The sequence below is a fragment of the Pan troglodytes genome, chromosome 7, assembly GCF_028858775.2.
Source record: "Pan troglodytes isolate AG18354 chromosome 7, NHGRI_mPanTro3-v2.0_pri, whole genome shotgun sequence".
In the NCBI taxonomy this organism is placed as follows: Eukaryota; Metazoa; Chordata; class Mammalia; order Primates; family Hominidae; genus Pan; species Pan troglodytes.
This window is the reverse complement of record NC_072405.2, coordinates 96,770,800-96,798,251: the sequence shown is the minus strand read 5'-3', so window position 1 is coordinate 96,798,251 and position 27,452 is coordinate 96,770,800. Positions and strand designations below refer to the sequence as shown.

The following is a 27,452-nucleotide window of genomic DNA, read 5'->3' as shown; positions in this document are numbered from 1 at the left end:
TCCTCTTGTTTATATTTCCTTCCCCCAAAAGAATGATCTTCCTTCCCCTTCCTATCCCCCTATCCATCTTTAGGGCTTGGCTCAAGTTGTTCTCCTCTGCAACTTCCACTGCTACTCTAGTCTTCTCTGATCTCTATCTACCTCTTTAAATTTCTACAACTATATGAAATTTAGTTACATACTCTGTGTTATTTTCAAGTGTCTCATTTAATTTTTTCTTCACAGTGACATTATAATCACCTCCAACTTATACCTTCAAATTCTCACTGTCTTGCCTAATAATAATGCAAGAGATATTCAATAAATGCTTGGTAAGTCACCTCTTCTGGTTAACACAAAGTCACTTATGTACTTCAGGCAGTCATTACTAGTTTTCCAAAAATCAAACACTAAAAAATACACGTGGTATAATACAATGATGTAAAACAAAATTATGTTAAACAAATTCTTTGATGGTTCAGGATCTTGCTGGAGTCTCAGTCACAATCATAAGTATTAATTATTGAGTATTAGAAATTAAAGAAAGGAAAAACAATAAAAAATTATTATATATTAGAGCTAAAGAAATTCCACAAACCGAATTCTCATTGAAAAAGGGCTAGATTACTTCACTTATTCATTTATACCTTCAGGCTCCACAAGTGCTCTTTGGTCCTGCTGAAGCCTGTGCTTAATGACTCTCAGGTCTGCCCCCAGCTTTCAGTATTTCATAGTCTTGAGAGGGGCAGGGTCATTCTTCTACAGCACTAGATAAGCACACTGGGGCCAACTGCCCTGCATTGGTTGCTGGATGGAACTGCTGGCCACGGAAACCAATGCCTACTTTTAAAGCTGATATTGCTCTGCCTCTTCTCTCTGTAAGTAAAGTGTGGTTCCCTCTAGTGCTTGCCTGCATTGTGTTTGCCTTGACTCCAATACGATGATACAATAGGCAAAAGGATTGGACTTCTATTCCTAATGACTGACGCTGTGATCATCTTTGCTGTCCTCCATGTAGTTGGAGTCCTCGTCTGGCATTAGTAACTGTTACGTGGTGTTCTGCTCAATAAAATTCATACCCCAAGTATGAATTGTGGATTATGTGATTACTAAACATTTCGGAGCATTATGCAATATAGACTAAAAGCATAGTAAACCGTTTGATGCTATGGGAAAAAAATGAAATACAGTAATAAATACATAGCCAAACTATAAAGTATATGCAAATGCAAGGATGTAACTTACAGGTGAGCTTCTGGAGGCTTCTTTCAGTTTTGTCATGGTGGTTTGAAATGTTCCAATGAGATCATGTGACCCATCATTGTCATAATCATAACACTCCACCTGAAATTAAATATAATAAAAATATATAAAAATCAATATAGTTTTATTAAAAAGTATTGGCTGCAATAAATATAATCTATCATGAAGTGCCCTTTTAATTAAAGTAAATGAAAATGTGTACTATGCAGTCCCTACTTGGGACAGTAGGAATTAACATCCTAGAGAAGCAATATTGAAACACTTTCAAACCCCAGCTATCCTGGAATGGGGATCTAAGATAGATCACAGGCAGATGAAAAACACAAATACTGTTTCAATTCCACATTAAGCAGTTTCCAGCTCCTCTATCATGCCTTCTATAAGTGCTGATAAAGGGCAAAATGGAGTTATACCTTCTTTCTCATCCACTTCTTTGCCTTATTACTATGCAATGGCTAAAAGCCATTATATGGAGAAAGAAAGGAAGTCAACATTCTAGAAAGCTAAAATTTATATAATTAAATCCTAGATACTTTAGAATTACGAAAAATATATTTCATTAGCTGCAATCTGGTGAGGTTGGCTTGTATTATAAGTTAGATATGATGAAGCCAGATGTGCATCATTGTGAAGATCACAACTCTTACAATGAAAGGAACAATTCCAGGCTAAGAGTACTTAGTCCACTGAGGAAGTATCTACACCGGGTCATATTTACTCTATTTCCATGTGAGACAGGGTGAGTTCTAGTCTTAGATCTGGCTCTGATTAAATGCTTTCTCTCTCTGAAAGGAGAGAGAAGAGAGGTGAGAGTATTTGAGATGCATGTAATTTCATGACAGGTTGACAGACAGTCAAAGAGTAAATATTCACCAGAATACTAGAATATTCTTTGCAATGGGAAAAATTAGGTGGCATGAACTATTACCAAGCAGAAGTGTTCAAGGGAAGCTGAAAATTGACTGTGATTGTGAACATTTAACACCAATGTTTTTATAGTATTTTATTTCAAAACAGATTATTTCACTTCTGCAAACATTTATTATGTACACTGTGCACATTCTCTAAATAGTCTTGTGAGGTAGACAGAGTTGGAATCCTGTTACTATGATGCCCATTTTGCAGAACTAAGACTTAGAGGAATTAAATAAAAAGTCTTAGAAGACGGTATGCCTTGTGTGGTAACCAACACAGGTAAAGTAACGCTGTGCTAAGGACACTTTGAAATCCTAGAGCCTGTAATCTAAAATAAAAACTTGTAACTAAGAAGCAATTTGCATTTACCATCAGCCAATAGAGAGCTTTATCTTGCTAATATCCTTCTCAAACTTAGATTAACTGCCAAGCTAAAATACTCAGGATTTTTTATGTTTACTTGGCAAAGTGACTATTTTTCCCCTCAGTTCTATGAAATGAATGCTTATCATAACTGGAAGTCTTTCATTCCCTACTTATGTTTTCATTATTCTTCAGGAAGACTACAAATCAATCAATCAAAACAGTCAAGACCGAGAATTTCAATTTTGAGTAACAGAAAGGGATTTTATTTTTTTAAGAAAATGCTTTGCAGGCATTTTGGCCACTGACCAAGTCTGACAGTTTGACTCTTGCCCTACTCAGTATCCAATTTTTAAACCAAAAACCTTTCATATGACTCTTTAATGTGCCAAGGGAAAAGAAATTTAATAATTTCCATAATTTTTAGAGGAAGTAATATTTAGATAAGGTAGAAAACAAACTATCTTAATATTTTAATAAGTTCATGGTTTTTAAACAGACATTTTTCAAATATGGAAAACAGAACTTTACATTTTAGATTTGCAATCAGGGAACACCAATTTATATCTAAGACAAGATTAAGCTTTGACAAGGCCAAGATTTTATTTGAGTAAAGATTATGAAGGGCTAAAACAGTTCATATCTTTAGACTATTCATACATTAAAATTTCAGGAAATGTAAATAATATTTTAAACTAAAAATTTTGATTACTCACTATAATAAATATATAGAAAAAGCTCCCTCTTGTCCCCTTGAAGGCAGACATGATATTTATAATGCTGGCTTATGTTCAGATACGGTATGAGGTAAGACAATTCGTGTCATTTAATTTCTCTCTTTTCAAGAATTCAAAGACCAGTACTATTGGCTTTTTAAACAATGGTAGGCATAACAATATATGCATATATACATATGCATATGTATATGCAAGTATATAATATATACATGTATTCATATACATTTAATGGATATATAATATACATATACACATGCATATATAGTATACATAATAAACATATGTGTAATAAAAATAAATGTATACATATATACACATGGGCATATGTATATATGAAAGAGAATGCACACACCACACAGATACTACATTCAGTAAGGCATTCCCATTTTAGGCAAAGTGGCAGCATGCATGATTATTTTTCGTATTCACTTGATCTTAATGAAAATAATACATGCTAGAATGATAACACAACACGGCAAAGAAACTACTGAGGATTCTGACTCTATTCTCTGCTCTATAACTCTTTACTATCCCTATAAGCAATTTTCGAACAGTAAGAGAATCACAAATGTATGACTTTTTGATATTGCAAAGAAATGCAGAACTAAATGAAATAAAGTCAGTGATGACGTAGCAAACCAAGTTGTGTATAGTTAAAAACAAACCAAGAAACTTTTAAGAATGGAAGACATTCATTAGAGAAAGCTCAGAAAATCAGTTTACTTACTATAATAAAATAGCCCTGTAAGCATGCCACTGTGAGCAAAAAAGTTTAAAAGATATTGTTTTGTTGTTAACATATTATTACACACAATCAAATAGTTATGGCTTAGACATTTTCCCCTAGATTTACCTGCCTTCTGACATCTAATGATGTTTACTATTTTTAATATGAAAAGCAAAAGTCTGGATTTGGCAAAATGATAAAAAATAATTTTTATAGCTAGTTTTCAACTATTTATTTTGGACCTGGATTTTCACTACTGTTTCAGATACCTTACAAATCATACTTAGATTGATTTTTAAAGTTCTTTACAAACTGGAAGCAATTTTTTATGGATCTCAGTAATGAAGCAGTTTTTTTTTTTTTTTTTTTTTTTTTTTAAGACACGGTCTCACTCCATCACCCAGGCTGGAGTGCAGTGTGAAGCAATATTGGCTTACTGAGACCTCCTCCTCCCAGGATCAAAGGATCCTCCCACCTAAGCCTCCCAAGTAGCTGGGACCACAGGTGTGCACCACCACACCCAGCTCATTTTTGTATTTTCTGTAGAGACAGTATTTTGCCATGTTGCCCAGGCTGGTCTCAAACTCCTGAGCTCAGGCAATTTGCCCGCCTTGGCCTCCCAAAGTGCTGGGATTACAGGCCTGAGCCACCATGCCCGGCAAAAATGAAGCAGTTTTTCAGTAACAATGGCACCTCTACAAAATTTTTACAAAACTTTCACTTCTGCTAATTTAATTTTTGCTTTTCTGGAAGGTAGAAATTCTTAACTCTATTATAAAAGTGAAGAATCCAGGTGAAGCTTCCTACTAATAAGCAAAATAAATAAATAAGTAAATGTGAAGAAGTGTGGTTACCTGCCCAAGATCCCTTAGCCAGTTAAAGGACTAAGTCAAAACTTGAACTGTGGTCTGACTCCAAATCTTATACTTACTCCTCATTATGTTGCCTGCTTTTACCATATTCATTATCAAAAAAAGAGAAAAACAAACCAAAAAATCCCTTTGATCGACTGATGTCTGAACATAAAAAAGACCTCTATCTGTAATCATGTAAAGTTAATAATTCTAGTACAAAAGTTTCTTTTATGTATATGTATGTATATATTTTTGATTCTCAACACCACTCCATGAGTTTTCTTTTATTTATATTTTTACTCTTTTTTTAAATAAATGCCTATGAATAAAAACATTTAAAAAAATACTGAGACATCTGCTATTTGCTGTTCATACTCCACTTCCCTGATACTCTAAAACTAAAGCCTTCTAAAAGCTTTCAATTAATTACTTATCTCATTCTGAAAATAAGGAAGAAAAATGCCATCAATACTGCCCTCCCTTGCTAAGGGCAGAAGCAAGCTCTGAGTTCTTAGGGTAACATCTGCTTCTATCTGCAATAGACATACCAAAGGCAAATAATGTAGTTCGAGGTTCCTATTAGCAGAGCAGAGGAATCTTATTAAAAGGAAAAAAATATTAAACTGGACATTTTATTTTTTAAAATACAGAATAAAATAGAAATGACACTGTTTGACTGAGCATTAGGTCAACAGATTAGTCAAACATGCCTACTCCTCAAACTGTGTCACTTACCAGAAGACATTTCTATTTTAGTATTCTACACACATAAAATTTAACTCTGTAGGTGTCTTACATCATTTACTTTCTTTAAATACTATCTTATGTATTAATTTTATAAAATAGGTGAACATGGGTATATTTAAGTATTTTATATATATATAATTTCAACTTACCTTAATGGTTTTGTCCATATCTCCATAACACAGTGAGTTAAGAGAGATCTTGAAAGGCCTCCAAACAGGATTCAAGTTGTTTTTAACAACCTATAAAAATGTGGTTTCAAAAAGCTGTTAGAAAAACTTCCAGTTCATTAACATTTTGCTCCTGCCCTTCCTAGGTTCTTGCTATACTCTCACCATTCGTCCTCCACCTCTTCATCAACTCAACTATTTCCACAAAAAAACTACCTAAACAATATTATACAACTGCTACATGAAAAATGTAATAAATTGTCCAGTTGTGATACATTCTGAGGAAAAGTAGAAAACTATTTGGAAAATATATCTACCTATTACAAGGAGCACTTAGGAACTGCAGAGGATGGCTGGGCGCAGTGGCTCACACCTGTAATCCCCACACTTTGGGAGGCCGAGACGGGCAGATCACCTGAGGTCACGAGTTTGAGACCAGCCTGGCCAACATGGTGAAACCCTGTCTCTACTAAAAAAATACAAAAATTAGCTGGGTGTGGTGGTGCATGCCTATAATCCTAGCTACTCAGGAGGCTGAGGCAGGAGAACTGCTGGAACCTGGGAGGTGGAGGTTGCTGTGAGTGGAGATCGTGCCACTGCATTCCAGCCTGGGTGACAGAGCAAGACGACGTCTCAAAAAAAAAAAAAAAAAAAAAAAACTGCAGAGGATTATTGATTTTAATAGCAATGAGAGTTTCATTGCAGGGCACAGAAGATTCAAATATGAAATAAGAAAAGGTAAATATAGAATAAGAAACTATGTTGGAATTGAATTGGAGAAATAAGTCCACATTTATAATTTAAAATTTTAATATCATATATACATACATAATAAACAGATAAACACAAATATACATATTTCTTAGCTGTGTCCACTTAAAAGGCCTAAAAGCAATGATATCCAGTAGCAATGAGCACATTCAGCACTCAGATGTCAGTGTCTAAATACTACTACCCTCTTGCAGGAATAGGGCTTATTAAGAGACATGGCTCATACCAGCTCTGGGACAGAAAAAGTACAAGGGGAACTGAGAACATACTCTAACTTAAGAGACTGCTCAAAGATGAATGAAGTCAAAAAGAAAAACCAAGAGCCATTTTAGAGACTACGAGCTCTCTCTAGTCAAACATGGATGAATCTGAGCAGCAAAAATACAATAATGAGTTAAATACAAAGCATACACTGTTATAACAATCCATGAATTTATAATGATACTAAAAATAAAAGGAGAGAAAGAGAGAGATGAAAGAGGAATGCCTGCTAATATAACTAAAAAGGATGAAAGATTTTGAAAAATCACTATTTTACTACCCATAATACAATAATTGATTAGGCAAGGATCATCAATGGATGCTAAAACCACTGGTTGAAGTGCTAGAGAACAGGTAATTCATGCAGTCTCATAGTTTCACACCACATAGCACTTATTAATTAAAAAGGGGAAAAATGAGACCTTATCATGGTGAGATCTGGCGGTCACCAGCTTAACCAAGTAGCCAAGCATGACATCATCAATGCTGGGCAGCCTGGCACCATGAGCCTCCTGAAAATGTAAAGAAAAGGAACACACATAGTGTTTGACAGAAATGTTTGATCTGGATCTAGTTGTGAGGAAACGGAAGAATCCAGAATGTTGGACATTCTGGTCTTGATTTTCAAGAGATTCAATGGCATCAAGGTATAAGGAAGGTAGGGAGAAGAGTCCTCTATTGGGAATATAATAGTCAAATCCAAAATTTGAGCCTTGACTGGATTCTGAACAAAACAAAGCAAAACAAAATATACACAAAACCTGTGGGACAACTGAGGAAATCTGAAGATTAATGATATACCAAATAATGTTACATTTAGTTATGTCAAATGTTAATTTCTCAAGTATTATTGTATAGAATGTCCCTGTTCTTTAAACTACCTGCTGTAGCATTTATTTATTTATTTATTTTGAGGTGGAGTCTCGCTCAGTCGCCCGGGATGGAGTGCAGTGGTGCGATCTCAGCTCACTGCAACCTCCACCTCCTGGGTTCAAGCAATTCTTGTGCCTCAGTTTCCTGAGTAGCTGGGACTGCAGGCAAGTGCTACCACACCTGGCTAATTTTTGTATTTTTAGTAGAGATGGGGTTTCACCATGTTGGCCAGGCTGGTCTCGAGCTCCTGACCTCAAGTGATCCACCTGCCTTGGCTTCCCAAAGTGCTGGGATTACAGGCATGAGCCACCACACTTGGTCTGCTGTAGCATTTAAAGATAAGAGTTATTATATCTGTAGCTCCATTAGGATGATTATGCAAAAGGAAAATACATGTGTGCATAAGTGTGTGTGTGTGTGAGAGAGAGAGAGAGAGAGAGAGAGAGGGACAGAGATAGAGAAAGACAGAGAGCACAAGTATGTGGGAGTGTGTGTTCATTTGGTGAATCTAGGTGAGGGGTGCAGAGGAATACATTTAGTGTTCTTTATAGGACTTAAAATTTTTCAAAATAAAAATCATAAAGTATGGTAGCACCTCCTCATTGAAAGAAAAAAATATGAACATGGTGATCTTGTGTCTCTGGCTATATGTAAGTATGAACTGAGATTGATACTTTTATAAATATAAGCTTTTTAAAATTCAGATTACAATAATTTCAAAGAACACCTCCACTCTGCTTTTCAAATTCAAATATTCACCTCTGTCCGATGAACCATTAGCCAGTTTCCATCAGATGTCTGCTTGTGGAATTCCAGGTATGGGTCTGACTTTCCAAATAGATCCTACATTTAAAACAAACAACAAAAAGCATTTGTTCTCCTCTGAACCCATGAAACCATGTGTGACCATACTTTACACATGTTGGCAACCACCTGAAGTCTAACTCTATAGTATTGATAGTAAATATACATCCCATCACCTTTCTCCCTAACTTAGAAACTTACTGAAGTCTACTAGGGAGAATTATCAAAGTGCTTGTGATAAATGCTCATAATCCTGTATATCATACCCTGACTTCTCAAAAACATGACAGTTTTAAAATACAGTGGTCAAATATACCATAAAATATGTTTTTGCCTTGTTTTCGCCTTTAACCTTTTTCATTCACATATCACTGAGTAGTTTTATATAAATGATATCACAAACATTAGCCATACCAACTCTATGGAGACAGGGCAGTTATCAGTGAGAAAATGGATTCAGGGGGGTAAATGATTTTCCCAAGATCACATATCTAATTAATTAATGGATCCAGGCTTTAACTTCATATCTCAGCCTTCTATGTCCAAAACTCCTTCATCAAAACCACACATTTCTTTACATACACAAATGACCAGAGGTAGATATGTGGAACACATAAAAGAAACACTTCAAGGGCACAAACTACATCTTCTATTTCTCCTGTAATTCACCACAGAACTCCTATACAATGCTCAAGCACACTAAGTGCTCAAAAATACCGTTATCACCATCCTCAATACACACATAACCACACACATACAGAGAGATAAAATTCGGGGAAAATGTATGAATCACTCACAGAGGTTAAACTCAGGTGGTAAGACTATGGATGATTTTTTCTCGTTTTCATGTATCTTCATTTTGAAATGTGCATACTCCTTAACATTTATGACTTGTTATTTTTGAAAATGAAAGGACATTTGTTAATCCCACAGGAATATATGCAGATACATCCCTGAGCTGAAGATTTCTTTAGTCCGGAATTAACTTCAGTATTAAATTAAGAACTAAAATAAAATTATTTCTCTCTTGAACACAAAGTTTAATGTCAAGCAAATAAGATATTTGGTACAGTCAAAAATATAAACACAAAGACTGTGTTTAACCTTATCTCTAAGAAGAATCTTAAGTGAATGAAATAAAAGCAGAATACCCTTGTTATTATTTTGAAGGCTAAAAACCAATACTTGTTTGAAGGTTCATTAAGTTGCTAGTATTAGAACTAAAACAATAATTAAACTCCCTGGCTCTGATCTCCAGGATATGTTAAGTACAAGAAGCAAAGTGGAGGAAAGTGTACATCTAGTATGCTATGTTTATGCAAGGGCTGGGGGTGGAGAACATAAATACAAATACATACATACACACATACATATGAACACATACACACACATGAGTATACATACACACAGAAAAACCCTTAGATATTTAGGAAACAGAATGATTAAATTATAAAACACAACTTTTTAAAAATTATTATCTACATGGAGGAAAGCGGAAGCAAGGTAGACCAGGAGAGAAGTTAAATTTCTTAAGTACCTTGTTTTGTAGATTTTAGAGCCATGTAAATTTTTTACGTGATTATAAAACAAAATTAAATCAAAATGGGTTTTTAAAAAAGCAACCCCTAAATATCAAAAGCAAAATGAAAGTAGGTCTGTGACAGCATAACCACACAAAGGAATTATTTCTTTAAATCATAAGAATGTGACTATGTAACAAAAGTGGAATATACACACCTTAAAGACAAAAAGAACTTCAAAGAAAGCTCAAACTTTTCAGTAAAAATACTGTTAATAATATTGATATTTTTATTCTAAAACTATTAACGTTGTGTGAGACAAAACAGATAAGCAATTGTGTTAATATATTTAAAAACCAAGAGAAATGAGGTATGAATATAAAATAAGTGCCTGTAATTCTATATATTTTTTTAATTATCTCTGTTGTTTTGGAGACGTCACCCAGGCTGGAGTGTAGTGGTACGATCCCGGCTCACTGTAACCTCCCCGTCCTGGGTTCAAGCAATTCTCATGCCTCATCCTCTTGAGTAGTTGGGACTACAGGTGCATGCTACCATGACCGGCTAATTTTTGTATTTTTACTAGACACGGGGTTTCGCCATGTTGGCCAGGCTGGTCTTGAACTCCTGACCTCAAGTGTTCTACTCACCTCCCAGAGTGCTGGGATTACAGGCGTGAGCCATCATGCCCGGCCAGTAATTCTATATTTGAATTGGAAATAGTTGTGTAATTTCATGATTTAGTTTTTCTTAAAAAAAAAAAAAAAAAAAAGTCTTTTCTGTATCTGTCCACTGAAAAGCCCTAGAAACCATGAATGACAATAACCCACAACAGTGAGTACCCCTAGCAGTGGACTGTGGTCTCTAAATACCAATTCCACCAAAATGAAGTAAGGTTCCTTTTAATCTGCCAGTCTAAGGCAGAAACTAGATAAAATAAGCTTGGGACATGGCTTATTAAAGACAAAAAGAACTTCAAAAAGAAGTTCTTTGAAGCTCTTGTCATCCCACAGAGCAAGGAAATTATCCAAAGACTCCTGGAGTTGTGCTAAATGGTCTCACGAACAAGCTTAAAGGAATTCCCTCAGGCCAAAGTTGGAATAACTTAAGTATCTATGAGAAGTAATCCATTGCAGTTATAAATATTTAAATCTATTACTTTACAGCAATTCTAAAACAGAACAAAACACACAAACATAAAAACTTCACTGGTCACATTTAGCGGATGCTAGGGAACCAACTTATAATTTTGAAAAATGGTAAATATGGGGGAAAAGTCAAACATTTTAACTTACTTTTCCTATATAAACTATACCACAAAGTAAATAAATACTTAATGTGGGGAAGTTTCTCTCTATAGAAAGATTCTTGCTAAGAAACAAAAGCAATGATAGAGTGACGATATCACTATTTTACAGATTTTTTTTCCTTCTTTTTTTGAGACGGAGCCTTGCTCTCTCGCCAAGCTGGAATGCAGTGGCATGATCTCGGCTCACTGCAACCTCCGCCCCCCAGGTTCAAGTGATTCTCCTGCCTCAGCCTCCCAAGTAGCTGGGACTACTGGCACGCACCACCACACCCAGCTAATTTTTCTATTTTTAGTAGAGATGGTGTTTCACCATGTTGGCCAGGCTGATCTCAAACTCCTGACCTCAGGTAAGCCACCTACCTCAGCCTCCCAAAGTGCTGGGATTACAGGCATGAGCCACCACACCGGGCTTACAGACTCTTAATAATAAAACCAGGTAGTTATCATCAATGATCACAAACATCCCGAAAACACACAAGTCAGTGTGAGCCTCCTGATGGAATTACATGCCACCATTGATGAAACTGTCTTGCCAACAATTAAAAATGCCAGCAGATCATACTTCTAGATTCAACTGCCAGGTTACAGAAATCAGAAAATAAAAGTAGAGAGAGAAACATGTTAAATGACACCACAGGATTTAATTAGCCATATGCAGAATATGGAAAATTCTTTTTTGAAAAAAAAAAAGATGGAGTCTTGTAATTATAATGCACTACAGCCTTGAACTCCTGGGATCAAGCCATCTTCCTGCCTCAGTCTCCTGAGTAGCTGGGACTACAGGTGTGCATCACCTGTGCCCAACTTGAATGTGGAAACTTGTGCAGGATAAAGAAATCAGTTTTCTCCATTGAATAAATTCCACGATGGATGGAAGAATAGATACAAAGGAAGGAAGGGAGGGAGGAAAAGAAGAAAGAAATAAAAGAAAGGAAGAAATTTACAGATTTAAAAGGACGTAAGACACACTTTAAACAATTATATTTTTTAAAGTGTCTTCAGAGATACATCAACATATTGATGGATGAAATGATATAAAGTCTGGGAGGAGAGAAAGTAGATAAGGGTAGAGATTAAATGAAATTGGCCATGAGTTATAATTGTGGAAAATGGGTGATGAGAACATGAAATTTTTTAAAAAGAGTCTTCTAGTTTTGTATATATTTAAATTTTTCCACAATTAAAAAAAAAAAAAGTCCCCAGCCTATAGTCTAAAATGTTTTCTTTAAGTTTTTTGTTGTTGTTGTTTTTGTTTTTACTTGAGACAGAGTCTTGTTCCATTACACAGGTGAGAATGCATGATCACTGCTCACTGTAGTTTTGACCTCCTGGGCTCAAGCAATCCTCCCACTTCACATGGGATTACAGGCACACGCCACCACACCCAGCTAATTTTTGTATTTTTTGTAGAGATGGGGTTTCGCCATGTTGCCCAGGCTGGTCTCAAACTTCTGAGCTCAAGTGATCTCCCCACCTCGGCCTCCCAAAGTGCTGGGATTACAGGCATGAGCCACCATGCCTAGCCCTAAAATGTTTTCAAACTGAATTGCAAACAATGAAGAATATTGACTAGATTATAGAATTAAGTACAAAAAGCTGGGCTCAGGGGCTCACACCTGCAATCCCAACACTTTGGGAGTATGAGATGGGAGGATTGCTTGAGCCCAGGAGTTCCAGACCAGCCTAGGCAACATAGTGAGACTCTGTCTCTAAAAAATATAGATAGATAGATAGATAGATAGATAGATAGATAGATAGATAGATAGATAAGATAGATAAAAGAATTATTATAATCCATGCTATATACTAAATTGTTGTGTTATTATGTATTGGCACTCATTCTTAATAAAAAAAAATTGACCTTTGAATGCAAAGAGGATAATTGACCTATAATCAATAAAGCACAGAGTTTTCACTTTTTTCCTAAAGATAATTCAACTGTATTCTTTCATGCCTTTTACAGTAACATTAATGCTTCTTTTCAACTCCTCTCTTAACCTAAACAAATCCTTTGATTACATCTAGATGAAAGAGGTGAAGAGAAATGGGTTCTGCTTAAACATACAACACACACACACACACACACACACACAAAATTTGAAAGTAACTAGTACCCTATGTGATGCTCAATGATGGAGTTCACGATATTAACTGCATTTTTATTTTCTTAAAAAAGAGGCAAAACATGACAACCTTTTTGAAATCTGCAGAGTCTACCCACCTTATTATCCAGTTTTCTGGCTTCCATTTCAAACAAGACCACTCTATTATCTTTTATTTCTTCAGCTGAAATCTATGAGTAGATCAGGTAAGTGAAAGAAAATATGTTTTAGGAATTCTGATAGACACTTAAGCACTGATTTATTCTGTTATCTAATATAAAGCCTACACTAATATAAATGAATCTAAAATGTTTCATAAGAAAATGGCATCATTAAAAAAGATCTACCATTATTTCTTTTATGTGTGTGAAATAAAGATTTTCCCAAAATATGCCCAGGTCTGCATTAAGCAATGTCTTTTGAAATGTGGTTGCCCAAATTGGATCTTCCCTATTCAAGAGAAATGTCAAAACCCCAGAAGACTGAGTATACCCTCTACACAACACTGAAGTTCCCTGAGCACTGAGAAGCATGAATAAATCATACCTAGAACACTCTATACATTGATATTATCAGATCAATGTCTTTCATCCAGTGTAACTGAAAAACTCATTCTTCTTAAAAATAAGTATCAGTCTATCATGCCCTACAACAAGGAAGCTAACTACTGATAATGTTCTCTTTCCCACAAAAATCAACACCCTGAACATTCTTATGCCTTTGGAAATTTAAACTATAGCAAAACAGCTGCTTAGAGAAATGTATTTGATAATCATGATAACCTTGAAACATAGCTCTCTCAGGGAACTAGCCTTACATTCTCAGAGGGAGCTAAAGTTAAAATACTATCACTCCAGGCAGTAGTTATCTGTACAGACACTCTAGAAGATAAGGTTTACAGGCTTGGCATTATATAATGGGAAATGTGAAATACAATAAAGCATATATTCATTTGCTTAAAGCCAGTAATCAGCAATGAAAAGCCCAGGTGGGAGGATGGGCAGCAGATAGCAAGCACAAAAAATGATGGTAAAGAGTTTATAGGTTCATTGACCATGTCATAATATAACATCCCTCTGGAATAAAATCCACTAGGGAAAATTTCTGTCATGTTGAGAGGACTATGTTTCTCCAGTAGAGAACCAAACTGATACAGATTATTAAGCAGTTTCTCTCTCACGTAAGAATAGACACTTCCACAGAGAAGGGGCAGGTATCGCTAAAGGTGCACTTGACCTCTACGGACAACTTAGAAAAACTGAAAGAAGGGATTACCACACTGCATGTTTCTCCTGGTTTGCACAATACATTTTCCATTTGTGATAACTACAAGACATGGGTGGATGGAATGCAACATTCAAGATTGAGTGACAAAGCATGGCTGTAGAATATTTCTCTGATATGGACAGTTTCGGCATGTCCTATCATGCTAAATCTTTTGAGACAAAAGACAAATATCTTATTTTTACCGTAATGCTCCCTTTTCCTGCAGGTCTGCCATTTTTTATCACCAGTGGTCGAGTTAGCTTCTTGCTGGAAACAATCTGTTAGAATTAGAAAGTGATACAGAGTCATTTCCCTTCAACCTAAGAATTTTTAAATGAAATAGTTTCAGCAAAAAAGACTGAGTATAAAGTTCACTTAAAGTCATTAGAAATAGAAACATTCAGTTGATTTCTTAAAGATTTAGATCATCTACATACTTAGGGCCAGGTGCAGTGGCTCATGCCTGTAATCCCAGCACTTTGGGAGGCTGAGGCGGGCAGATTACCTGAGGTCAGGAGTTTAAGACCAGCCTGGCCAACACAGTGAAACCCCATCTCTACTAAAAATACAAAAATTAGCCAGGCGTGGTGGTGGGTGCCTGTAATCCCAGCTACTTGGGAGACTGAGGCAGGAGAATCACTTGAATTCAGGAGGCAGAGGTTGCAGTGAGCCAAGATCGCACCGTTGCACTCCAGCCTGGGCAACAAGAGTGAGAGTCCATCTCAAAAAAAAAAAAAAATCTAAATATTTAAAACCCATTGGAAAAAACTTCTAAGGAGCCTACCCTGGCAGATACAATCTACCTACCCACTAGTTTCTTAACCTCCTATGTATGTGAAAGTTTAAATTGTTCCTTGTAATGGAAAAAGAGGACTGGATTCTCATCGCATAAACAAATCACTTAGCTGAAACCTTCTAGGTAAAAGATGGGCTTCAGAACACTCAATAAATAAGATTCAAGGCCAGGTGCAGTGGCTCACACCAATAATCCCAGCACTTTGGGAGGCTGAGGTGGGAGGATTGCTTGAGCCCACAAGTTCAAGACCAGCCTCGGCAACATGCCAAAACCTGTCTCTACAAAATAATACAAAAATTAGCCAGGTGCAGTGGCGTGTGCTTATAGTCCCAGCTACTTGGGAGGCTGAGGTGGGAGGATCACTTGAACCTGGGAGGTCAAGGCTGTAGTGAGCTGTGATTGAGCCACGACACTCCAGCCTGGGTGACTTAGTGAGACCCTGTCTCAAAAAAAAAAAAAAAAAGGATTCAATTTTTCTACTGAGACACAACCTCAATATTTAACTTCCCAAAAATGTCATATTGCTTTAAGGAATATAGTATACCTAGGTTCTTTCAAACAGATATACATCTGATATATCTGTTTGAAAGATATATCAAATTCATAGGAATTTTAGCTACACTGGGATTTTTTTCCCCAAAAAAAGAAATACTTCCTCAATTTTTTCTTTGATATTATTTATCAAAGTTTCAGAAAACTGATCAGTTTCATATTGCTTTTGAGATACAGAAAATACCATAATCTCCAAACAATTCAACCTTGAAAAATAAACTTGTAAAAGACATATGTGAGTGACAAATGTCATATATTGAAAAAAAAATTACTCCTCCCTCCTAAAACTTTCTTCAGTCTATGCAAATGGTCATAATCTCTCCTTATGAATCAGATTAACCTAGGAGCAAAATGGGGAGCCATGAGACACGTCCCTACCCTGACCAAACTTATCATATACTGGGAAGACAGATAATTAAGCAACTATTAAAAAGTATGGTGAGAAGTACCAGACAGTAAGTACCAAGTGAGCTCAGGAAAGGATTCCAAACTAATCTAGAGGGTCAGAGAAGGTTTATCAGGGGGAATAAGGTTGAGTAAGAGCAAGCCAGGTAAAGGGGATGGTATTGGGGCATTGCGAGTCAGGAGGTGCCAGTCTCACTAGTTAGAAGATCAGAGAAGTTGCTGTTATCTTGAATGCATTTATGGCTTGAACATAACAAAACCGTAGAGAACTCTGCAGCAGCTAAAGTGGAGGTATTACTTAATAAAATGCCTCATGAAGCATCCCTTACTCAAAAGAATTAACAGGCTTTTTCATAAATACATAGTTTCTGCCCATACAAAATATAAGATGAATTCTATAATGTTCAAGCCAATCATATTAATATATAAACTGTCTTTAAAGTGATTACATGTTTTTCAACTTTAAAAATTAAATGCTGCTTACCAAAAACACCACCAAATTCATTGATTAAAATTTAGACAAAATAGAGTACAGTGGCTATTTATACTTACTTGTCCAAGGGTACATTCACATTCCCCTAAGAAGTCATCATCACTCAGCTCAATAGTTTTGTTGTCGATGTCATAAACCCCAAATTTCAATTTCTGAACCACTTCAAAGTAGTAATCAATAATAAATGTCTTGGAAAATTGGGGATTCAAGCAATTCTTAATCCTTTCTGTGCGCTCAACCTACACCCATCCGCAAAAACAAAAAAGTTTCTTCAGATCAAAGGTGCACTTGGATTTTCACATCTTTATATACTAAACATAAACATAGGCATGACAACTAAAGGAAGTTTCTATATGTGTATGAAAAATTCTACAATCAAGGACAAACTTTCACAAAAAACTCCATTAACAGATGAGATAGTGTTGTTATTTTTAACATTAAAAAAACTCTTCACATTGTTAAAAGGGTAATTCAGATTACTTTTTAGGTAAAGTATTTGACATTACCTCATACCACTGTTGACCACTTGTATTCAAAAATAACACACATAAAGGGTCTGACTTTGACCCTATATCTTTATCCAAAAGATTGGCACAGGAAACATTCAGCGCCACCTTTGTGACACACTGGGCAGCCATGTCTTGAGTTCTGAGAAAACCAATAAAAAGAGAAAGCAAGTAAAACAGTGCCTTTAAGAAGCACACTCATTCCTAACAAAAACAGGTGACTTCTTAAGACCAATTGTCACAATAGGCTTATAGAGTGAACTTGCCAGAATCAGACTGTTATATGCACCTCCTCAGGATGTGGGTGTCTATTAGCTCATTCCAATGATACTGCCTGCATCAGATTCTCTTGCTAGGATAAAATTCATTTACTGAATGACAGTAAAATACAGCTTTTAAGATGGCTAATAAGACATACTAATCTTCTTGGCCAGGCTCAGTGACTCATGCCTGTAATCCCAGCACTTTGGGAGGCTGAGGCAGAAGGATGGCTTGAGCTTAGGAATTTGAGACCATCCTGGGCAAGACAGCAAGACCTCGTCTCTACTAAAAATAAAAAAAATTAGCCAAGCATGGTGGTGTGTGCCTATAATCCCAGCTACTAGGAAGGCTGAGGCAAGAGGACTGCTTGAACCCAAGAGATTGAGCCTGTAGTGAGCTATAACTGTGCCACTGAACTCCAGCCTGGGCAAGAGAGACTCTGTCTAAAAAAAAAAAAAAAATTTCTTTTTACCTTAACTATAAATTTTATCATTCAGAAAAACTCCAAGTATTATCTTGACCCTTCACTTAAAGGTATGCATAGCATTATACTACAAAACAGATTAAGTTTTATTTTTATTTGTTTATTTAACAAGACACTGAGTGGGATATTTTCTGTTTTCAAGATTTTTTGACTAAAACCAAAAGCCCCCAAAGCCCCCTTTCCCTCCACTCTACCCCCAGCTCCCAATATTTTGCAGCAGTGGTTCTCAATATTGGCTGCTTCCTGGAATCATCTGGAGGAGCTTTCAAAGCTACTGATGCAGGAGTTACACTTAAAGAGATTTTAACTGGTTTAGCGTACAACCTTGACATCAGTTCCTTGGATGATTCTAATGTGTAGACAAGGTTGACAAGCCTACTATTCTACAGAGAGAAGGTGTGGCCCATCTTCCCTTATGACTTGCTAAGAAATATCAGAGTTAGCTTAACTTCCATAGACCCCTCCTTCCCCAGTCTCCAATCAATATATGAAAAGGACTGGGGATGGGATGGAGCATATGATGGGGGCTGGACTTGAGAAGGAATGTAGTATTGCCGGTGAGCTGCCTTCATCCATGAACCCAGGGAATGAAAGGGGCTGCAGGTGTCACCATGAAAAGGAACTAGGCATTGCATTTCCCATCTGGATGTCCACTTAGCCAGTGGAGGTTGATGGTGCTAGGGCAGGTTCTGCAGGAGGGAAGGTACCTACTACCCTAGAGCTGCTGGCAAACATCCTTGCAATGGGATAGTATTTAATGCCCTTTGCCCTCCACTTTGAGATTTAGCTGAAGTTCTAGGACCACAGAAACAAATCCACTCATTATCTTGTTATATTTAAATATGGCAGTAAGATTCCTGTGCTGTATAAAATGCCTAAGCAAATCTGAAGTAACAAAGATTATCATTAGAAGAGCCCTTTGTAATGCCAAAAAACAACTAACATCTTATTAAAAAATTTTGATAATTCTATTGAACTCTCTAAAAACAGTAGCAGTCCTCAACATATGTCAAAAATCAATACTAAGATTCCTAAATAGAGACTAAGAAAAATGAAGTAGGTTGCATAGTCTTAGAAGTAGCTAGAAAACCCGTTTAAAAACAAAGCTGGCCGGGCACGGCAGCTCACACCTGTACTCCCAGCACTTTGGGAGGCCAAGGCAGGTGGATCACTTGAGGTCAGGAGTTCAAGACCAGCCTGGTCAACATGGTGAAACCTCGTCTCTACTAAAATACAAAAACTAGCTGGGCGTGGTAGCATGAGCCTGTGATCCCAGCTACTCTGGAGTCTGAGGTAGGAGGATCGCTTGAGACTGGAAGGCAGAGTTTGCAGTGAGCCAAGATCATGCCACTGCACTCCAACCTGGGTGACAGAGTGAGACCCCATCTCAAAAAAACAAACAAACAAACAAAAAATATATATCTTATATATTTATATATGTGCCTAGTATACAGTAAGTGCTCACATTTTATTATAATTTTATCACTATCTGCCTCTAGGGTCTGATCCTATCTTATCTATCCCATGTTTCATATTTTTTTATTATTCCATTCCATGATTATCCTGATTATTCCAATCCATACTAAGGTGTTCCTTTGAATTCCTATTGCACTAATAGTAACAGATTACTGCATTACAGGAACAAGATCAAATTTGGGGTAATGCACACACCCAATTTTTTTTTTTTTGAGACGGAGTCTTGCTCTGTCGTCCAGGCTGTACTGCAGTGGCACGATCTCAGCTCACTGTAGCCTCCGCCTCCCAGGTTCAAGCAATTCTCTGCCTCAGCCTCCCAAGTAGCTGGGATTTCAGGTACCCGCCACCGCCCGGTTGAACCCTCCATCTGGCACTTGCTGTGTTACCACGTATAAGTAACTTCAACTTCCTGGGCCTAGATTTCCTCATCAGTAAAAATGGAGATAATGCAAGTAAATTTGTAAATCTGGCACGTGCCAGGCATCCTGTTTTTTGCATCTAATACAGAATCTGTAAAATAAATGTGAGTTGTATGATTTTTTTTTCATAAGGTAGTTTAGAGTCTTGTAAGTTGTATGTCAGCAATATCAAGCATAATGCAGTGCCCTGTGGATGAACATAGAATGAGCAACAATAGCTAAAGCTTCCCCCCAAAAAACATGTAGAGGATTCTCTACCAGCCAGCAGAAAAGTCTTCAAATTTCCAAGGATGGGGAGAATTCAACAGAGAATGAAGACATCTACATGTGAAGTCAGTCTCACAGCAAAGAGACACCACATATCAGAAGAGCATTATTTTTTTCCCTAAAAATGCTTATACAAAAGCTACAAAAACAACATGCCAGGCACAGCTGATTATTTAACCAATTGCTGACAGTTATACTACTGCATTGCTGCCAGGAAACAAATTTCTTCTATTAGCAGCATTCCTCTCTGAAAAATGACTCTGACTGTCGTCTCAATGTTATCCTGAAACCCATTATGGCTGAATGGCAAATGGAAGAAATTACATAAACACTAGGGTCTGGAAGCTTGTTAATGGTAATATTCATGAAGATACTGTTTTCATTTCCTTTTAATGTAATTATCCAGTACATGATATACAATTTTTTAAGAGAGCAATAGCATATTTTATCCACAAATCATAATGGGAGCTGGGCATATTGGCTCATACTTGTAATCCCAGCACTTTGGGAGGCTGAGGCAGTAGGATTGCTTGAGCCCAGGAGTTCAAGACCAGCCTGAGCAACAGAGACCTCATCTCTACAAACACAAAAAATTTTAGGCTAGGCGCAGTGGCTCACACCTGTAATCCCAGCATTTCGGGAGGCCGAGGCAGGTGGATTATCCCAGGTCAGGAGTTCGAGACCAGCCTGGCCAACCTGGTGAAACCCTGTCTCTACTAAAAACACAAAAATTAGCCAGGCATGGTGGTACATGCCTGTAATCCCAGCTACTCAGGAGGCTGAGGCAGGAGAATCACTTGAACCTCAGAGGCGGAGGTTTCGGTCAGTGAGATCGCGCCATTGCATTCCAACCTGGGTGACAGAGCAAGACTCCGTCTAAAAAAGAAAGAAAGAAAGAAAGAAAGAAAGAAAGAAAGAAAGAAAGAAAGAAAGAAAGAAAGAAAGAAAGAAAAATGAAAAAATTAGCCAGCCAAGGTGGCATGCACCTGTAGTCCCAGCTACTCGGTAGGCTAAGGCAGGAGGCTCACTCAAGTCCAGGAGTTCGAGGCCACAGTAAGCTATGCACTGCAGCCTGGGTGACAGAGCAAGACCCTGTCGCAAAAAAAAAAAAAAAAAAAAAAAATTATGATGAGGGAAAATAAAACAAACGTTTTATACTCTTTTAGTATGAAAGATTTGGCTGGGATAAGTCACCTGGCAAAGAATGCATGAGCAACTAAAGAATAATTCTATGTAGTATTTTACTCCTTAAAGAGCAGGATAGAAAACACAAATAATCCCTAGGATTAGACAACAGCTTCCCTACTGTACAGATTATTACTTGTTGGACAAAATTTGATCCAAACACGTCTTCTGAAATGCAAATAATCCCTAGAAACACCAAATATATCAATCATTCTCCCAGTCACCCTAACGTTCTGAATCAATATTATAACAGAGATAAACCTAAGGAGCTGAGAATTAAGACCTAATATTTAAAGTGGTACCTGATATGTGAAATTAAGGCATCTGGTCATTCCCATGCCCTGGCTGAAAATCCTGAAGTCTTATCTACTTCCTCTTTTCCCATTCCTCCTTAAACCTACTCTTAGATTTATCCAGTAAAGATGTCATAGAGATTCTGCCTACTAGAACCCCAAATCTCTCCCAAACATGGAGATACAGCCGCTTTCCCATACCCAGAGTCACAAACCTAACTTCAGGTCTTCTGTATCTCTCACCTGCCTTATATAATAGTCTCCTAATGGGTATTCCCACTGCCATTTTCTCTCCATTCACATTATGGTTTTATCACTTCTGATTAAAAAGTGATAGTCCAATGAACTAAGCCTGGAATTCATGGCTCTGCCAACATCTACCCCTAATCTACCTGAAGAGCTACCTCTGCCCACCCAAGTTCTTCAAGATCCACTTCAGGCTGGGCACGGTGGCTCACACCTGTAATCCCAGCACTTTGGGTGGGCGAGGTGGGGGGATCACTTGAGGTCAGGAGTTCAAGAACTCAGCCTGGCCAACATGGTGAAACCCTGTCTCTACTAAATATACAGAAATTAGCCAGGTGTGGTGGCAGGTGCCTGTAATCCCAGCTACTCGGGAGGCTGAGGCAGGAGAATCGCTTGAACCAAGGAGGTGAAGGTTGCAGTGAGCCGAGATGGCACCACTGCACTCCAGCCTGGGCGACAGAGTGAGACTCTATCTCAAAACAAAACAAAACAAACACTTCAAATGATACTTCATTCATACAGCTGCTGCTGATACCCTGCTGATACCCCTCATGCTGTTATGGCACTGATTCTATTTTCTTTCCACTATTGTTACTTGTATTTGTGGCTCATCACTCCGTCTATATACTGTGAACTGTGGGCAGCGAACATATTTTACCACTTCCTCTTCTTCCTGAAGCATGACATCTGGCACAGGTTATTTGTAGCAGAAAGAGCAATAATGCTGGAGTCAGTGTGTGTCATTCAAATTTCTTTCCCACCACTAATTTGGATGTGTCACCTCTGCCAAATTGTCTATCTGAACTTCAATTTCCTAATTTATAAAATGGGGATATTAAAAAACCCTGACACTAGTCCTTCAATGTAAATAAGGCTAAAAGAGAAAAATAAACTTAATAAAAACCCTGACAACTGTAGGTCTGTAGCATGCTCAGCATATAATAGACACTCTATGAATTGTAGCAATTATTTTATTACTGAGTCAGGGATTTTAATTGATTGTCTCAGCATAGATGGCTTGTTATTAAGTAGTAAGACATAAAGCAGCTTTCTCATCCTTATTTATGAAAACCTTCTTGAAACAATAATGATTTTTGGGATTTACATAAAATTAATTTGGTGAAATAGTCAGCCTTGAGTCTAGATAAGGTACGCAGGTGAGGGGAGCGCAGGATCATGTCAGTGACTCAAAATGTGTCCTAAAACAATTGTGAAGGAGAAGTCGGTGCCTATCTACCAATCCCTTTAGTAAAGTTCCTTCAGTCTTCAGCTGAAAAATGAAGAGACTGGCCTAATGTAAAAAATTCTCAGAAGTTCTTTCTGGTTCTAATACCATGATTCACTAACTGCTATTCTGCAGTACATCCTGCCTGACTGCTATTGAAAGCAAGCAAGGGCAACCCTGGGGCAGCTGGAACCGGCCCAGCAACATCAGCAATACACACCCTAGGCAGTGTTTCTCAAATTGTGTTGCTCAGAACAGTAATAAGTGTTCCCCTACTAAAAAAAAAAAAAGCAGCGGGCGTCAGGTAATATGGCTGTAAATCCAAAGCCTGCTATGCTCCTCAGAGTTCCCAGGTCAAACTAGCAAATGTATTTATTACCAGGTTACTGTAAACCCATTATTTTGCTAAGGACAGCAGGGACATTATACAGCAACAGAAGCGCTTGTAGCTCATTATAATCAAATTGGGGAGACCCATTCATAAAACAATTACTTACTGAATACTTTCTAGGTGTTCCAAAAGTGAGGGTTGGGGGAGGCAAAAATGAAATAAATACTTAGCTACTTAGCTAACTATGTATACATAGAAATAGTATACAAGAGTATAAAATTGTGTGGTACAGACAGGGAACAATCAAAGTGCTCTTGGAGCTGAAGAAGCTCCCCAGAGATTTCTACTTTTACTGACGATTAAAACTATACTCCACTATAAAAAAAATTTGCAGTATTATTGCTACTGACTACCAGATTTCTTTTTCACCCTTACATTTAAGGGTAGACAGTAAGAAAGTGGGGAGTAGAAGAATAAGGGGAAAGAAAAGATAGCTAATAATTCCATACAACTGGACAGATTTTGTTTTTTTTTTTACAATTTTCAAAGTGCTTCCAAATAATATATTATCTTCTGAACCTTACAAAAACTCTGTGAGTTAGGCAGGATAATGATTACTACATGGTGGAAGGTCCATATGTCACAGGTATGACTATAATATAAGGCACTCCAGTGTCTGAATTGATTGACCCAGAATATGTTGATAATTTTCAGCACATTGTTAATCTTCAAAATAATGCATAGTATATATTAGGAAAAAAATATAAATTTCTTCAAAAAGGTTAAATTACTTACATGGGATCACAAAGCTAGTAAGTGTCAGCACCACAGCATAAACCCAGGTATTTTCCCCTTTATGCCAAAATCCCTTCAGGGCACTAAAGCCTCTAATTAATAGTTAATTAGCTGTCAAGTAAAAATAGTATTAGTAAAAATAAATAAACTCCATAGATGTAAACAATTATGATTTTTCAATTAAAAACAATATCAAAAAATAGTTACTTAGTATAACAGCAATATTCTCTATTAATTTCCTTAAGTCTTGTTAATATCAAAAGTAATATTCAGCCTGACACAAATTAATAAAATAGGAACTTTAAAATTACAAGGTTAATACTGAGGCTAAAACTAGTTATATGGTTCTTAAACAAACGTAACCAGAATAACAAAAGCTTGCCAAAGAATGGAAGAACTGGAATGGTTTATATTTTATTTACCTCATAGCAGTTCCTCTTCAAGATAACCCATTAAATTGTAAATTACTTAAGGCTAAGAAAGCACGTTCTCCTTGCTAGTGTGTCTCTACACACACAGGTCTGCCATGTGTGTAGGTGCCATTAGATCATCTTAGAGCAGCAACATTTATTCTCAGGAATATACTGCACTTAATATCCAGACTCCGAGAGTAAAAAACTCACATTAAAAGAATTTAAACTACGCTTGTTCTGTATTTAGTAACAAAGTGATGCCCAGATGTATTTTTTTAATCACTACCACAGGATACTAGAAATGAAGATAGGGAATAATGTCAAGCATAAACATACATAAAACAAAACAAAAAAGAAACAAAAAGGAAGAATCACTGGATCAAGTGTCAAAAGAAATGGACTGGGCAGATCACCTGAGGTCAGGAGTTTGAGACCAGCCTGGTCAACATGGCAAAACCCTGTGTCTACTAAAAACACAAAAATTAGTTGGGCATGGTGCACTGTAGTCCCAGCCACCTGGAAGGCTGAGGCAGGAGAATCACTTGAACCCAGAGGTAGAGGTTGCAGTGAGCCAAGATTGCGAGACTGCACTCCAGCCTGGGTGACAAAGCAAGACTCCGTCTCAAAAAAAAAAAAAAAAAGAAACGCCTGGTTCTGTGTTAGTCACACCACAATGGCAGGCATTTGGGCAACTGCTGTAACTTCTCCAGGCTTCAGGTTTTTTCAGCTGTTAAATCTTTTTTTTTTTTGAGATGGACTTTCACTCTTGTCGCCCATGCTGGAGTGCAATGGAGATCTTGGCTCACTTGCAACCTCCGCCTCCTGGGTTCAAGTGATTCTCCTGCCTCAGCCTCCTGAGTTGCTGGGATTACAGGCGCTGCCATCACGCCCAGCTAATTTTTGTATTTTTAGTAGAGACGGGGTTTCACCATGTTGACCAGGCTGGTCTCGAACTCCTGACTTCAGGTAATCCGCCTGTAATCTGCCCACCTTGGCCTCCCAAAATGCTGAGATTACAGGCGTGAGCCACTGCGCCCAGCCTTCAGCTGTTAAACCTAAGAGTTGAGTCAATCCCTTTCTTTAAGTAATTCTTAAGGTCTTTTCCATTAATGTACTATAACCCTAATTTAATTACAGTGAATATGGAACTTGTTTAGGAAGTGGTACTAAAGGATTTTTTAAAATGAGTAGAAAACATTAGAATATTTATAAGCACAAAAAGGAGAAATGGAAGAAAAAGGATAAAGTTTTCCAAACTCAGTCTCCATCTCTATCAAAAAAGCTATATCTGGGGCCAGGTGCGGTGGCTCACGCCTGTAATCCCAGCACTTTGGGAGGCTGAGGCGGGTGGATAGTCTGAGGTCAGTAGTTCAAGACCATCCTGGCCAACATGGTGAAACCCATCTCTACTAAAAATACAAAATTAGCTGGGCGTGATGGCGCCCACCTGTAATCCCAGCTACATGGGAGGCTGAGGCAGGAGAATCGCTTGAACCAGGGAGACGGAGGTTGCAGTGAGCCAAGATCATGCCATTGCACTCCAGCCTGGGCAAAAAGAGCCAAATTCTATTTCAAAACAAAACAAAAAAAAGCTATATCTGAAAAAAATGTATCTAGAAACTTCTCCACTAGTTAGGTACCTTTGCTCAAAATTGTTATTAAGTGCTCAGATGACTTAAATAAACAAACAAACCACAGGGCCCAGTCTATTAAGTAGATGCAGCACAATAAGGAAATAAATTTTATTAGCATCCATGAAATCTCACATTATTAAGCTCTTAGCATCTATCATGGCAGCAAAATAAATCAGCTTTTAGCCACACTTCAAAAAGTTTCCAGATTCTTAAACTATCTTGAGCAGGATCTAAATAGTGATACCATTGCTGATGCTTGGACATGCAGAACTGAGGAAAGCAGGAATTAACAGGTGTGATCACTCTAACTTCAAAAATAAAAAGTAGGTGCAGTTTTACCTTCTCTTTATCATTACAAAGTAAGCAATCAACTAAAGACCCTTCATTAATTTCTCTAAAATCTTGGTATTGTTCTATTCCATGATTCATAACTGGCTACAAAGTTTACTTAACATATGTTTCAGGTTATACCACTTTTCTAATCCCTTGGCTACTGTATATACATTTTGGAAGTATCACTGATTGTATTTTCAAGTCCATCAATTCAACAGTTCATCATAGGTTCATTTAGTGAGGTATTAATAAAAGTTATTAATAGAAGCAGGGTTGGGCCAGGCACGGTGGCTGATGCTTATAATCCCAGTACTTTGGGAGGCCGAGGCAGGCAGATGGCTGGAGCTCAACAGCAGCCTGGACAACATGGCTAAACCCCATCTCTACCAAAAATACAAAAATTAGCCAGGCGTGGTGGGGTGTGCCTGTGGTCCCAGTCATTCTGGAGGCTGAGGTGGGATTGCTTGATCCTGGGAGGTGGAGGTTGCAGTGAGCCGAGATCATGCCACTGCACTCCAACCTGGGTAGCAGAGTGAGGTCCCATCTCACAAATAAATAAATAAATATTTTTTTTAAAAAAGAAGGGCTATCAGAACTTATTAGCTACCTAAGCAGAAAAAATAAAATTAAAGTTAAAAAGTTAAAAATAAGAACTTACTAACATCAGTGTTGCTAAAGTT

The 27,452-nt window shown here is 37.3% G+C and overlaps 1 protein-coding gene across 16 annotated transcripts in view; it reads right to left on the bottom strand.

Annotated features, from left to right (window-relative positions):
- Positions 1–27,452, bottom strand: part of CPNE3 (copine 3) — a 47,079-nt gene that overhangs the window by 15,353 nt on the left and 4,274 nt on the right. For 4 of the 16 annotated variants that reach the window (XR_010159622.1, XM_519845.8, XM_063817248.1 and 1 more), the window contains 7 exons: positions 17,411–17,552; positions 16,964–17,143; positions 14,862–14,936; positions 13,512–13,583; positions 8,417–8,500; positions 5,735–5,824; positions 1,225–1,323 (listed from right to left, as the gene is read on the bottom strand). Coding sequence is in view for 14 of the 16 variants with exons in the window: in XM_519845.8 (XP_519845.7) it covers positions 1,225–1,323; positions 5,735–5,824; positions 8,417–8,500; positions 13,512–13,583; positions 14,862–14,936; positions 16,964–17,143; positions 17,411–17,542 (732 nt within the window). In the remaining 2 variants the exon portion in view is untranslated. Of the gene's footprint in view, positions 1–1,224; positions 1,324–5,734; positions 5,825–8,416; positions 8,501–13,511; positions 13,584–14,861; positions 14,937–16,963; positions 17,144–17,410; positions 17,553–21,072; positions 21,410–24,392; positions 24,504–27,452 lie in introns of all 16 variants that reach the window. The other 12 variants (XR_010159623.1, XM_054656869.2, XM_063817251.1 and 9 more) reach the window with 5 other exon arrangements.